The sequence below is a fragment of the Vitis vinifera genome, chromosome 16 (assembly GCF_030704535.1).
Source record: "Vitis vinifera cultivar Pinot Noir 40024 chromosome 16, ASM3070453v1".
Lineage (NCBI taxonomy): Eukaryota > Viridiplantae > Streptophyta > Magnoliopsida > Vitales > Vitaceae > Vitis > Vitis vinifera.
This window is the reverse complement of record NC_081820.1, coordinates 22,662,158-22,676,677: the sequence shown is the minus strand read 5'-3', so window position 1 is coordinate 22,676,677 and position 14,520 is coordinate 22,662,158. Positions and strand designations below refer to the sequence as shown.

General features: G+C 34.7%; 2 protein-coding genes across 4 annotated transcripts; both read left to right on the top strand.

Annotated features, from left to right (window-relative positions):
* The first annotated feature begins 772 nt into the window (after positions 1–772).
* On the top strand, positions 773–6,087 carry LOC100264629 (uncharacterized). 3 transcript variants are annotated; one of them, XM_010664397.3, is made up of 3 exons: positions 773–1,187; positions 4,359–5,647; positions 5,794–6,087. In XM_010664397.3, exons 1-2 carry the CDS (start codon positions 1,095–1,097, stop codon positions 5,610–5,612), a joined length of 1,347 nt encoding a protein of 448 aa, XP_010662699.1. In that variant the 5' UTR covers positions 773–1,094; the 3' UTR covers positions 5,613–5,647; positions 5,794–6,087. The 3 variants fall into 3 exon arrangements, with proteins under 3 accessions (XP_010662699.1, XP_019081790.1, XP_002272322.1); XM_019226245.2 differs by having other exon boundaries at positions 4,359–5,657; XM_002272286.5 differs by having other exon boundaries at positions 4,359–6,087.
* Positions 6,088–9,125: 3,038 nt separating this feature from the next.
* Positions 9,126–13,203, top strand: LOC100259320 (silicon efflux transporter LSI2). The gene is made up of 4 exons (XM_002270579.4): positions 9,126–9,466; positions 10,311–11,571; positions 11,695–11,884; positions 12,764–13,203. Exons 2-4 carry the CDS (start codon positions 10,378–10,380, stop codon positions 13,027–13,029), a joined length of 1,650 nt encoding a protein of 549 aa, XP_002270615.1. The 5' UTR covers positions 9,126–9,466; positions 10,311–10,377; the 3' UTR covers positions 13,030–13,203.
* The last annotated feature ends 1,317 nt before the right edge of the window (positions 13,204–14,520 follow it).

The following is a 14,520-nucleotide window of genomic DNA, read 5'->3' as shown; positions in this document are numbered from 1 at the left end:
TTCGATAGATTACTTACGTTTACGAAAACATATTAGGTTTACATAAAATGATATTTATACTAACCCTCATATAATAAAAATTTCAAAAATACCCTTGAACCGTACCACGGGGGCGTTGCTCCTTGCATCTTCAACCTATCATTTATCATCAACAATAAAAATACAAGTTTGAATGATAAATATCGTCCTCCATTCGACTTCGTTACCTACATTCGCCTTTTTTTTTTTTTATATATATATATGTATTTCACTTAATATGAGTCATATATTACAACATCGTCCAAAACCATATCATTGCATGTTGTGAGATATAAATTTTTATTTGATTAAAATATTAAAAAGAAATATTAAAATTATTCTTTTGTTAACCCCAACAGTGTCAATGCCATTAGATGAGGTGGCCATGAACCAATCCAACGGTTACAAATAGTTGAACAGAAAATTGGACTTTTCTTGTGTCACACAAATACCTTCACAAAAGTCACGTGACTCGAACAGTGGAGTTACACCCCCTGGCGTCAGTTCTGCCATCAAAACGGAAAAAAATCTATCTTGCGCGGCTCACTCCACGTTCTCATTAACTGCGTGGCAAACCACTAAATTAGAACGCCATCAGAGGGCAAGGAAGTAAATTCATGAGGGCATTGATACAAATCATTATCCTTAATCAGACCCTGTCTCATTCTAACCATCCATAAATCTTTTGTTATTACGTGTTTGACCCCAAAATAGATAATAATTACAAAATAACTGATAGAGAGAGAAAGTGAAGGTAGTGAGAGAAGGTAGAGAGAGAAAAGGACGAAAGAGAAAGCGAAGATAGAGAGAGGATAGAAGAATCATAGAAAATGAGGAGAGAGAAAGAGAGTTGATTTCTGTATTCATTTATAGTCGCAGTTCGGTGCTCTCTTCTTTTCTGAATCTCGTGTGATTTTCGTTTTCCCGATCGGACTCACAGCTCCATATCGGAATCTCGCCGGAAAACTTGCTGTTTCTTATGGTGAATTTTAAGCACACATAGCCGGAATTAGAAGTTTTAGTTGTCGGAGGAGGTTTGAGTTGGAAATAGGGGGATTTTGTGATTTATAAGGAAGATGAGAAGTGTGAATAATAGCGTAGAGACTATAAACGCCGCGGCCACTGCGATCGTCTCGGCCGAGAGTCGAGTCCAGCCGACTACGGTTCAGGTATATTGTTTAATTGAGAAATTTTATTTTTAGTTTGGTTGATTTTATTATTGTACTCCGTTTGGTTCCTGAGAAAGTGGAGGAGAGGAAAGCAAATTGGAAATTTTTTAACTTTATATTTTCAGTTTAGGTTGTTTTTCAGAGGAAATGAAAAAAAAAAAAAATTATAAATCCGTGTAAGCCTCCTGGACTCCATCTTATGCGCTGTTTGGTTGCAAGGAAAAACAAATTAGAGGAAAAGGATTTTCCAATTTTATATTTTAGGATGTTCGAACTCTCAAAGAAACCAAGTCAACAAAGCACAGTTTAGTTGCAGGGAAATATCTAAAGCAACGAAAAGTTAAGGAAATGTATGACTTTTGCATGTTCACTTGTTCTGCTTTAGGGAGAAAAATGAGTAAATTCAACTAAGCCTAGTTACATCGAATTAAGTTAATTTCTTCTGCTTCTGAGGAACCAGACAACTTAAAATGGTGAGGCTTTGAATTTTATTCTTTACTTTTCCTCGGTTTTCTGGGCAACCAAACAGAGTATTAAAGTACTATTAAATTACATTTTTTTTTTTTGTTGACTAGTAGTAGTTTGGAAGAACATATGGGCTCAAATTTTGCTGATGTAAACTTTCATGGATGGTGATGTTTTGAAAGCCTGAGGTTAAGAATCATAAAAGTGGGTTATTTGATTTAGGTTATTTAGGCTTAGGCTGGACAGGAATGATCTTGTGTTGTATTTTACCCACCCTATGCATTTTATAGAAATGGGAAGGCTCTCAGAGATGTTCTTGTGATTAGATTGCAGAAATTTTTTGTCATGATTAATATATCTCCATATTTCTATTTTTCCTTTTTTTTTTTTTTAAATGTGATGAATCCCCTCAGAATGTACTGATTTGAAAACTTTGGGTGGGTGATATATATGGCTTAAGGAATTTAATTCATCATGTGACCTGCCTCCCCCCAACACTCAATTTTATTGTCATGCCACTTACAGAAAATGTTCTGTGACGGGACCTCTATCTGACAATAAACTCCCAAGGATAGAGTGGTTTGAAAATTTTGGAATGGGGACAACATATGGAATTTAGTTAGTTATGTCACATGTGACCTGCCTCCTTTAACATGCTTCGACTCTTGTTTTGTTGTGATAGGTACATTGAATGTCATATGCATACATGGTTCACATTGGTTATTGCATTTAATTTTTGTGCTTTTATCACTTTTGGATCCATTTTGAGCTAGTAACCTGTCTCATGCCCCTAAGGGAATGGATTTGAAAAATTATGAATTCAAGCTTGTTTTGGAAAGTTCAAAACTGATTGAGGTGTTGTTTAAGTGTAGGTTTAGTTTTTACTTTTGGCTCCTCATGGTTTTTTTCACTATGTTCTCACATGCGCCTATTTTACAAATAATCTACCTATTATTAAGGCAACCTCCCCTGGATCCATGTTATGACAAATTTGAAATTTATACATCCGGGTTTAGGTTACTTTTTCTTTTAATACAATTGCCTTTACTTATCAAAAATACATCCAGGTTTAGGTTGGGAATCTTCTTTAAATCCGATTCTCATTATGCTTGAGTTCAAGCCCAGCTTCTTATATGTATTATTATTGAATACATGCTTACATGCAATCTATTCGACTGTATTATTAATAAAACATTCCATAGCCTGCAGTGGATGGGTTTACTTGTCACATAATCCAACTTCTTCCTTTTTTTTTTTTTCCTATTTCTTTTGGCTAGGCATCCAATACTGAGCATGTATTTGTTAACTGAATTAAAATGGAAATCATGAGTGTTGTGAAGTCTCTTTCGATAATTAAGTTACTACTTTGATTGTAACATTTTTGTAACCCCAAGGTCCATGATTAGCATTAAATATTAAAACAGAATTCAAAATCTTCTTTCATGTTTCATGGTTGTTGCCCAGCTCTTCATACATGCAAAAGAGTGAACTTGATAGAATGATAATCATTGGAATTTTTGCTGAATGGTCCAATTTACATAAATTGCTTACTCATATAGTAATATATTGTTAATTAGGCTAATTGCTAACATCATTTTAACATAGATTTTGAATGCCAAACTCTGGTGCGGATGAGGGTTAGACACTGCTAATATAGTCTAGGGTGTTGGATTCATGCTGCCAGAACCCCAAATCTGCTCCCTGCTTCCCATACTTTGTGTGTGTTTGTGTATGTGTGTGAGAGAGAGGTCGCTTGCATTAGCTTAATTTTAGTAAGTATTTCCCTTGTTATCAACTCAACATCATTGACAACATCTGTGGTCAGGTTTTATTTAATTGCTTGTATTGGAGCCCATTAACTTTTTTGCTTCCATTTTTATTGGGTCTTTTGGCACCTATGTACACTCTCAATACATTAGGGATGCACCCCCCTGCCCGCCCCCTCCTCTTTTCTAATTGGTGTTTTCCAATATATTCTCATTGTTTTCATATCAAGCAAAAATAAAAAGGAAAAAAAGGAAGAAGTAAAAAACATCTGTGGTCAGGTTTTTGTCTCTGATAATGATATGCTAAGGGGGTTGCATGTGTTTCATGGATGAGCTGCTACCAACCCCAGGAAACATGGGGAATGGGAATTAGTTATTTGTAATTTAGCTATGTATCTAGAGGCATGTTTTCACTTGGAAAATATTAATTGATTTTGCCTTGGCACTTGGGGCAATCATTGAATTTTGTAGTCACAGTTGCACAACCACCTGCATGCCACTCTGTTAAGTACGGATACAGGAAATGTGATGTTGGAGGAAAGGTCCTTCCTATGTTTTTTAGACCATATTTCCCAGTAGCAATTCGTTCTCTCAATTGTTAGTTAATGTCGTATGTGCATTTTTAATAGTCAACAAATGGAAATAGCACTTCCATCTGTTTAGTTTGTAGTTGCCTGTCATTTCATTTTTGCGAGCATGTCTTTTGTGCTCATTGATATACTACATGAGTGAGAACTAGAAACTGGTGGAAGGTTTTCCTTCAGCTGACTCTTTGTAGATGGATCCAAACCTTGATTGATCTCATGCTGCATGCTGAGATTCTAAATAAATTTATTTTATATTGCTCAACTGTTTTAACATCAAATGATTGAGGATCTTCTAAACAATTTCCTGTTGGAACTCATACTCATTCACAATCTTTTCATGTACTTGACTGCAGAAGAGAAGATGGGGTAGCTGCTTGAGTTTATACTGGTGCTTTGGATCTCATAGACACAGCAAGCGAATAGGTCATGCTGTTCTTGTTCCTGAACCAATGGTGCCAGGAGCTGTCGCTCCTGCTTCTGAAAACCTGAACCTCTCAACCAGCATTGTACTGCCTTTCATTGCACCTCCCTCTTCTCCTGCATCTTTCCTCCAATCAGATCCTCCGTCCTCCACTCAGTCACCAGCTGGATTTCTATCCCTCACTGCCCTTTCTGTCAATGCCTATTCCCCAAGTGGTCCTGCCTCCATGTTTGCCATTGGCCCTTATGCCCATGAAACTCAACTAGTCTCACCACCTGTATTTTCTACCTTCCCCACAGAGCCATCGACTGCTCCTTTTACTCCCCCTCCAGAATCTGTGCAATTAACTACGCCTTCATCACCTGAAGTTCCATTTGCTCAGCTGCTGACATCTTCACTGGACCGCTCTCGAAGGAACAGTGGAACCAATCAGAAGTTGTCACTGTCCAATTATGAATTCCAGCCTTATCAGCTATACCCAGAAAGCCCAGTTGGCCACCTTATATCACCAATATCAAATTCTGGTACCTCTTCTCCTTTCCCAGATAGACGCCCAATTGTAGAGGCTCCCAAGCTCTTGGGTTTTGAACATTTTTCCACCCGCAGATGGGGTTCAAGGCTGGGTTCTGGATCTTTGACACCAGATGGTGCAGGGCCTGCCTCCCGAGACAGTTTCCTTCTGGAGAACCAGATCTCTGAGGTGGCATCCCTTGCCAACTCTGAGAGTGGATCTCAAAATGGTGAAACTGTAATCGATCATAGGGTCTCATTTGAGTTGGCTGGTGAAGATGTTGCAGTTTGTGTTGAAAAGAAACCAGTGGCATCAGCTGAAACCGTCCAAAACACTCTTCAGGATATAGTTGAAGAAGGCGAAATTGAAAGAGAAAGAGATGGGATTTCAGAGAGTACAGAAAATTGTTGTGAGTTCTGTGTCGGAGAAGCTCTTAAAGCTGCGTCCGAGAAAGCTTCAGCTGAAGGAGAGGAAGAGCAGTGCCATAAAAAGCATCCTCCGATCAGACATGGTTCAATCAAAGAGTTCAATTTTGACAACACAAAGGGAGAAGTCTCAGCCAAGCCGAACATCATCGGTTCTGAGTGGTGGGTAAACGAAAAGGTTGTCGGGAAAGGAACAGGGCCCCAAACCAACTGGACTTTCTTCCCATTGCTGCAGCCCGGAATCAGTTGAAAAACCCCATGCAGCATGGCTACACCTCAAAGCGTGTAAGAATGCGTTTGGCAGTAATTATGGAAAATGTTTTTAACATTTTTAACACTTGAAAATATTTATTTTTCAAGTATTAGAAAGACTATAAACATTTCTTAAAATCACTATCAGACGTACTCTTAAGTGTTGTATTGATTTACAGTACATATAGAAGAATTGCTCACAGCATGAGATGAAGGAGATAACAGATTTTGGAGATACAGCTTGGCATACTTGGCATCAAACGATAATTGGATTATAGAGGGCTGTTTTCTAATCCCTCAAGATGCAGGGAAGGAATGGTTTGTGTAGGAATCATCCTCTTAATTCATTCTTTTTTTTTTTTTTTTTTTTTTGCTATGTAATAATTACAGTAAAATAATATTTCTTCATGTTAGGATTGTTACTCTTGCAAGTATGATATTCCGTAGTAAGGTTCCTTGAAGGTTTTATTCAATGATTTTGCATCCTCCCCTATTACTGTTAACCAATTCAAAACACAATTGGATTGATTGGGAAACCTTGGTCCAGGGTTGGACCTGCTGTTGCCATGTATATTTTTTATGGCTTTAGTATGTTATCTATGGTTGTGAAGGTTGGAATTGAATTTTGGTGAGGTATGAAGTATGCATCAAGGAAAATCGATTAATAAAGTTCATGCCAGAAAATAGAAAATAGAAAAAAGAAAACAAAAATAAGAAAATAATAATAATATTAATCATTTAATAAATAAAATTATAACTGAAAATAAAAATACTATTATCATGTTATTTTTTTTATGCTTATGATAAGTGTGAATTAAGTCTTTCAAAAATTTGATTTGGATTGTGATATCCCATATCAGATAAAAAGAAAGTTTCTGGTACTATATAAGTATGGATTTTTCGTAACTTGTAAACGCGTTTTAAAGTCATGATGACCCATTTGGGTCCAAAAGTAGATAATATCTATATGTTAGGCAGTAGTCATTACAAATGGTATCAGAATCGATCTCCGATCTCGATGTGGGGTTTGTTTTTCCGATCCCAACCTTGGTATGGGGTTTGTTTGGTCCCATAAGAGTGTTTATTTAACCTCACAATTCCGTGGGACACAACGATTGGGAGCAGGTCATTACATAGATAAGTAATATATTTATAAAATATGTTCATATTTGCTCGTGGGTTTATAAAATAAATTGATGATGTCATACAATTTGTTGGTTATTGTATAAGTGAATTTGATCTTTTAATTATTATATTTGTTGATAATTTTTTTTAATTCTGGTTATAAGTTATCCTAATCAAGATAGGTTGTTAACCATTATAGTTAGTGGGGCGGTGATATAGTGCGCAACCTTAATAAATAAGGGCATTATTGAAAAAAAAATATATATGTTTAAAGATTAGAAAATAATTTTTTTATAAAAAAAAATAAAAAACAATGTGTTTTCTTAAAACATATTTGGGTTATGTTCCCTTGCTTTTTAAGATTTGTTTTTTAAAAATAACAGGACAAAATAAATTACTATGTATTACATTTATTTTTTAAAAAATATTTGGAAACATATAAAGTAAATTGAAAATATTTTAAATTCCCAAATACATGATTTATTTTGAAAACATAAAAAACAATTACAAAATAAACTTTTATAAAATTATTCTCGAAACAATTTTTTGAGAATAGTTTTCGACTTTGGTTTTTTTTATTATTAAATAATTTAAAAAAAAAACAGTGTTAAGAATAAAACTTTGGTCGGAACTCAAACATGAAAAATGATTTTTTTTATTTTATTATCTATTAATGCATTACGCATAATGTAAAAAATTTTAAAGTACTTTTCATATTTTTAATTATTATTTAAAATATTTTAAAGAAAACAATTGAAAATACATACACATGCATGTGCTTTCCAAATAAAAAATTTAGTCTTTGTTTAAAAGTATTCCCATGCAACTCATCCTTTTGACTTGCAGCAAAGTGGGAAATGGGGCCATTGATGGCATCTAAATGAAATAGTATACACAAAATCAGACCTAATTTCTCCTCTCTCTCTCTCTCTCTCTCTCTCTCCCTCTCCCTCTCCCTCTCCCTCTCTCCCTGCATCGAATCCTAGTCACCCTTTCAACTCATGGGATTATAATAAATATGCTTGGTTGATTGTCGAATGTCCATATCTCTTTAAATATAAATCTTTGCATGACTTTCTCCATTATTACATTCCATTGAGGATTGTTTTGTCTCTCTCTAATTACAAAATGTCTGCTTGTGGCTTCTTGCATCATTGCACTGTCTATAAGATTACAAGTTGCTATTAACTTAAAATTTATTGCCCATTTTTACTTAAAATATTAAAGTTATGTGATAAAATTCTTTTAATTTTTTAAATGATTAAATTAATTCATTTATTCTCATTTATATTAAGAAATGAAATTATAAAGGAGAAATAATAGAAAAAAAAAAAAGACATGTTATCAAATGTATTTAACATCCGTGATTATTTAAATTAAGTTATTAAATGACATTAAATCTAGGAAAAAAATTTAATCATCTATGAAATCAATATTTTTATTAGTAATCAAGTTAAGATCACGATTACCCGTTATAGTTTTTACAACCATAGTCACTAACACTTGATTTGAAAACCACAATCACCGATGGTGGATTTTAAATCTATATTTAGCAATTACAATTTTAGTTTTGACATATAAAAAAAAATGAAAAATAATGTACAAATGCTAATGTGTTCATAGCGATTTGGTGAAATCTTTAATTTTTTTTTTAATTTTTTAAAAAGGTTATTTTTATTGCAAACCCATATAAAGATAAAGAGAAGGAAATTAAGGGTATGTTTAACAGCGGTTTCTTAAAACGGTTTTTTTTATTCTCCATAATAAAAAAACAGAAAAACATAATTGGTAACAAAAAATAATTTTTTGTTTACATAAAAATTATTTTAAAAACATATTTAAAAATATTAAAAACATGTTAAAAATATTTTAAATTTTCAAATAAATTTTTATTCTATATAAATCGAAAAATAGTTTTCAAAAACTATTTTTTAAAACTCTTGAAAATATTTACAAGCCCTAAGCTTAGGTGAGAAGACGACATTCTCCTTTCATTTTCATTTTTAGTTGAAACAAAAATAAAAAATAAAAAAGAAGAAGAAAATAATACATGCATAAATAAGGAGGGCAAAACAGTTTTCATTTTCAACTATGAAAATTTTCTTCTTGATTCAACTTTTTTCTAATAGGTTCTCTCTCCCTCTCTCTTTTTTTTTTTTTAATGGGTTGTGGAGATTTCCTTTACATTATCTTCCCCAATAAGTTTGGGGTCCATATTTTATATAGGACATAGTTAAATTCAATCAATTGGTGGATGACTCGGACCTAAATTTTAAATCATTTTCTTGGGAACCAAACGGAGAAAAAGGTACTTTGCCCCAAATCTAAATGGACCAGCCTGTATTTTGATAATAATTGAGTCATAGACAATTGGTTTGCAACCATGTGAACTCTTAATCAACCAGTACCAAAAGCATTACTTCACAAAGGACAAGTATTAATTACCAAACCTACTTTCATGCATCCTTATATATTGCCTTGTTGTCTGCTAGTTTTACACACAAAAGTTACTGGTCTTCATTCACCGTATGCTATTACACGTTCTTTTCTCAATTTTGAGCTCAGATCTTATCTGTTTGTGAATTGTGATGCATATCCTTTAAGGTTTCTCAATCCATCACACATCCAAACCCGGTCGATTCCTATCAAATTTTCTTCTTTCGGTTATGTGGGTTGTTGCAGAAAGATCTTATCTGTTGGGATACTCTTAAAGCATCTCTAATTCAGGTGAGACTGTCGTCCCTATTCTCTCTGAAATCCCCTGTTTGATTGCTGAGAAAATGAAGGGGACATTCGGGAACATGATGATTTGACTTCATGTAATCGTTGTTGCATTGGGTTACTAAAATAATGTAAAACACAGTTCGACCGAGGCAAGTGGTTGACCTGGGATCAGCTGAGTGGAGGCCCCACAAATAAAAATTTCTGGGGTTTCCAGCAGATTCTTGGAATCTGGATTTGTGGGTCATTTGAGATGGCGCACAAATCTTAGCTGAAATGGCCATGGAAGTATGTTCTGTTAGAGGGTTGTTGTTGAATAGTGTATTATTGTGTTGATTGAAGTTTATGGTAAATGGTTGGCTGGGCACTTGTTATATTGAATTCTCACATCTGTTTCATTTTTGGTTGATGGCATAGAATTCTTGATCCTGGATCTTCTGGTTTGTTTGGGACCCAGGAAACATATTTTCTTCAAGGTTGCTGAATCATATAGATTTTGTTATCTTATGCAGAAATGTTGTTATAGTGGAATTGGAAATTGCTCCACTTTAGGCTGTGGAGTTCTATGGTGATTTCTTCCTGGATTTTTGGAAATTTGGAACTAGTTGAATTCATTATTTTCCCTGATTTCTGAATTCAAGGATCATATTGTACTACTTATTGGATAACTATTTGTCGCAGTTTAAGTGTTTGATTACTTTTCTCTAATGTAAACTTCTGTTAGGGGGCTTAAGTTACATGAAATTGTCTTGCAATTGTGCATAATCATGTCTCAATGATGATAGTTTTTGTGGTTTTAATTCCCTTGATTTATTTCTAATGCTAAAAGTTGTGGTGAGATCTGCTGCAGGTTCTAATTTCTCAAGCATTTGAAGTTGTATATTATAATAAGGGCGCAGCCTTGTTAAGCTGCAGAGATGGCTATGGCTGTTTCTGCAAAGCTGGTTCTAGGCTCAATTGCCTTTGCAATATTCTGGGTGTTGGCGGTTTTTCCTGCTGTCCCTTTCCTACCTATTGGGAGGACTGCAGGGTCTCTCCTGGGGGCAATGCTCATGGTCAGTTTTCGTGTGATAACCCCAGATCAAGCATATGATGCCATTGATCTCCCAATCCTTGGTCTTCTGTTTGGGACTATGGTTGTCAGCATTTATCTTGAAAGAGCAGATATGTTCAAATATTTGGGTAAACTTCTCTCATGGAAAAGCTTAGGAGCCAAAGACTTACTATGTCGAATCTGCCTCATATCGGCCATTTCAAGTAGTCTTTTCACCAATGATACCACTTGTGTCGTCTTGACCGAATTTGTTCTGAAAATTGCAAGGCAGCATAATCTTCCACCCCATCCTTTCCTTTTAGCCCTTGCCTCAAGTGCAAATATTGGGTCTTCTGCAACTCCAATTGGCAACCCGCAAAATCTTGTTATAGCCCTCGAGAGTAAGATTTCATTCGGGGATTTCGTACTTGGAATTCTTCCTGCAATGCTTGTAGGAGTACTTGTGAATGCTTTAATTCTTCTTTGCATGTATTGGAGGTTGTTGTCTGTTCAGAAAGACGAAGAAGATGCAACTCTAGAAGTGGTAGCCGAGGAGGATGTCAATTTTCATCATTTTTCACCTGCAACAATGTCACATATAACATCCTTAGATTCTCACGAATGGAATTCAAAAGCCGAAATTGTGAATATCGACAGCCAGGCTAATGTGAAGGGAAACATAGGTCATGCTGAGACCCTCAGAAATCGAATAAGAAACGAAAATGAACTCCATAGGACCTCCAGTTCTGGGTCTGTGTCCTCTGCAAATTCAAATGGTTCAAAAGATCTGACAAGTGAGTTACATTCTCAAAGAAGGGACGAAAATCAAAATATACTTTCAAATGGGACTGCATCAATGGATGAACCAGGAGATGCAGTCTTTATGCAGTCTTTAGACGAAAAGGAAAATCCGACCACAAAATGGAAAAGGCTATTATGGAAACCATGTGTTTACCTTGTTACTATAGGAATGCTGATTTCTTTGCTCATGGGTCTCAATATGTCATGGACTGCAATTGCTGCTGCACTGGCTCTTGTAGTTCTTGATTTCAAGGATGCTCGGCCTTCCCTAGAGAAGGTAAAATCAGCAATACAATGCTTAACTTTTATTTTCATACAGAGATTGATGAATACTTGATTATAATTTATTTGTTGGAGAAAGAAAAAACTCTAAAAAGTTCTATTTCTCATCTTTGATCAGGTCTCCTATTCCCTTTTGATTTTCTTCTGCGGAATGTTCATTACAGTTGATGGTTTCAACAAAACTGGAATCCCTAGCGCAGTATGGGACTTAATGGAGCCTTACGCAAAGATTGACCATGTTAGTGGGATCGCAGTTCTTGCTGTTGTCATACTTGTCCTGTCAAATGTGGCTTCTAATGTACCAACCGGTATGTTGATGAGATCAGCAGCTTACCTTTAAAAGTCCATTCAATTTGATTGAAAACTTGGGAAAGGAAAAAAACTTGTTGATAAGTCTTTCATATTACATTACTTTTATGTCTTGTAGCTATTTGTCAGTTGCATTGCATACTTGGTAGCAATTCCATGATACAAGGCATATCTTGGTGAAGAGTGCATTGTAGGGGATCAAGCTAACAGCTCATCTTTTAAGACTTATTTGACTTTTAAGACCTAAACATGATGCTCGGCTTGTGGCCACTCCATGCAAAGTGGGGACAACCTAATATCTTACTATTAGTGAAATGACTTGCTCCCTCTTATATAAATATTATCCATTTTGAACCCATTAGAACAATATCATATCTTATTATTAGCCTAACATCTCGCTCCCTCTTGTACAGATACTATCTGCTCTGCACTCTCATAGCTTTAAAACTCACCTATACGGTTGAGAGAAGCTCATGCATACATAGTTACGATATCCCATTTCCGATAAGAGAAAAAGTTAGTGACACCATATACGTACAGACTCCTCTTAACCATATAGACGTGTTTTAAAACCATGAAATCCCATTGGGCTCAAAATGGACAATATCTACATGGAGGGAGCATATCATTTCAATTAATACAATTAGGTTTCTAGGTTACCTGGCCTACTGCGATGGTACCTTGTAGGCCATCATATAGGTATATGTTTTTACATGCACTACTGCATAGAAAACAAGGGCCTTTTGTGAAGAGGGGCATTCATCAGTTTTTTCTTTTTTTCCTAATAGAATCTTTATCAAAGTCTGATAAGATGACCATTACTGGAACCACGCATAATCAAGGCTTCCTTCTTTTTTTCTTTTTTTGTATGATGATAGTTCTCTTGCTTGGAGCACGGGTGGCAGCATCAGCAGCTCAAATTTCCGCAGCCGAAGAGAAGAAGGCATGGCTGATCTTAGCTTGGGTCAGCACTGTGGCCGGAAACCTCTCCCTGTTGGGATCAGCTGCCAACTTGATAGTTTGTGAGCAGGCTCGCCGGGCTCAACACCTTGGGTACACTCTATCCTTCTGGAGGCATCTCAAATTTGGAGTTCCCGCCACTCTTGTAGTCACTGCCATTGGTTTGACACTAATAAGAGGATGATACCAGCAATATCATGATTCCCCCAAGTTCATATGAATTGGGGGGATCTGATTCAATTCTTTGAGCTACAATTCTCACCAATTCCTTGTCTTGGAGAGCTAGAATTAAAATTTGGAAATTGTATTTAGAAACTACTGTTTGTAAATTTGTACTGAAACTGTATTTTCAAGACTAGATTTTTGTTTTGTGTTTTTTTTTTAAAAAAAAAAAAAAGAAAAAAAATTGTTAATTTGAACAATAATTTCCAAAACATGCCTAAAGCTATATTTTATTTGACTAAAAGACAAATTTGACCCAAAATTCTGTCTAACAAGGGTAAAGGTTTGTTTGGTGGGGTTATAAATTTTAGGGAAGTAAAAGTTTTAATTCTAAAGCTTTGAGGTTTTGTCTACAGAAACATCACATCCTTGAAAGTTTACTAAAAGGAGCTTTTAGGCTTGAAACTTGGAATGCTTTACTCCTGTCCCCCATTTTATCTATCTTTATCTAAAGTATTGAGTATGATTGTTTTCTTTGCGGTGTGTGTGCCTAAAAATGGTAATACCAACATTATGAAAAAAAATTTACTAAGCATAAAATGGGTTATGCTATAAGTTGAAAGAGGGTTTATAGGAAAAGTAATAAGAAAAAAGTAGGGCATGGTAAAACATTTCTAAAAAATAGTTTTTAAAAACCGGTATTTTATAAAGTCTGTTTGGAAATTTGAAGTGTTTTTAATATTTTTAAAAATGATTTTTATATCTAAAGTTTTATTTTTAATTATGTATATTTAAAATAATTATCTAAAAATGAGTAAAAACAATTAAAAATAATTAAAAGATATCATCTAAAGATATCTTTTATATATATATATTCTTAAAAATAAAAAATAGAAAAGGATTTTTTGGTTGTCATGGTACTGTTTGGTAATTGTTTTAAAAAATAGTTATGAAAGATAGTTGGAGTTGGATTTTATTCAAGTTAACTTTTAAATTTAATGTAAATTACAAATTAAATAATCAAATCCTACCAAAATTAGGTTACAAATGATGAAAGCCATTTATCATTCCAACAAGTCACTTTTGAAAACAACACCAAGATTTGTCATTGGGTCATTGATTTTGGCATAGAATTAAATAATAACCAAGTTGCCAACACCCATAGCCCAATGAGCCCATGCCAAGTGGATGGTGACCCCACAAGTCCCCCTAACTAGCCAACATCCATCCCCTCTTCCATAATTTGGCCATCTTTCATTTTCAACACTTTTGCTTTCCATAAATATAATAATATTCTCCACATTTTAAATCAAGCCCATGTCTCCCTTTATTGAAATTTTGGTCATTGTAACATTAATTTTAATACCACCACATCAATCTCACTTATTGGTTAAAGCTTACCTCATCAATAGAATATGAAAGATAGGTGTCGTAGTGGACTTGGATCCACCATATGTAAACTTTATAAAAATATGAAAATGATTTTAAAATTGGACTCTCATTTTAGTAAACC

Bases quoted from the DNA above. Each gene is read 5' to 3' on its own strand.
- LOC100264629 (XM_010664397.3), top strand. From the start codon at position 1,095: ATGAGAAGTGTGAATAATAGCGTAGAGACTATAAACGCCGCGGCCACT. The intron at 1,188-4,358 runs GTATATTGTTTA...ACTTGACTGCAG, and splicing joins TCCAGCCGACTACGGTTCAG to AAGAGAAGATGGGGTAGCTG.
- LOC100259320 (XM_002270579.4), top strand. From the start codon at position 10,378: ATGGCTATGGCTGTTTCTGCAAAGCTGGTTCTAGGCTCAATTGCCTTT. The intron at 11,572-11,694 runs GTAAAATCAGCA...ATCTTTGATCAG, and splicing joins CTCGGCCTTCCCTAGAGAAG to GTCTCCTATTCCCTTTTGAT. The intron at 11,885-12,763 runs GTATGTTGATGA...GTATGATGATAG, and splicing joins GGCTTCTAATGTACCAACCG to TTCTCTTGCTTGGAGCACGG.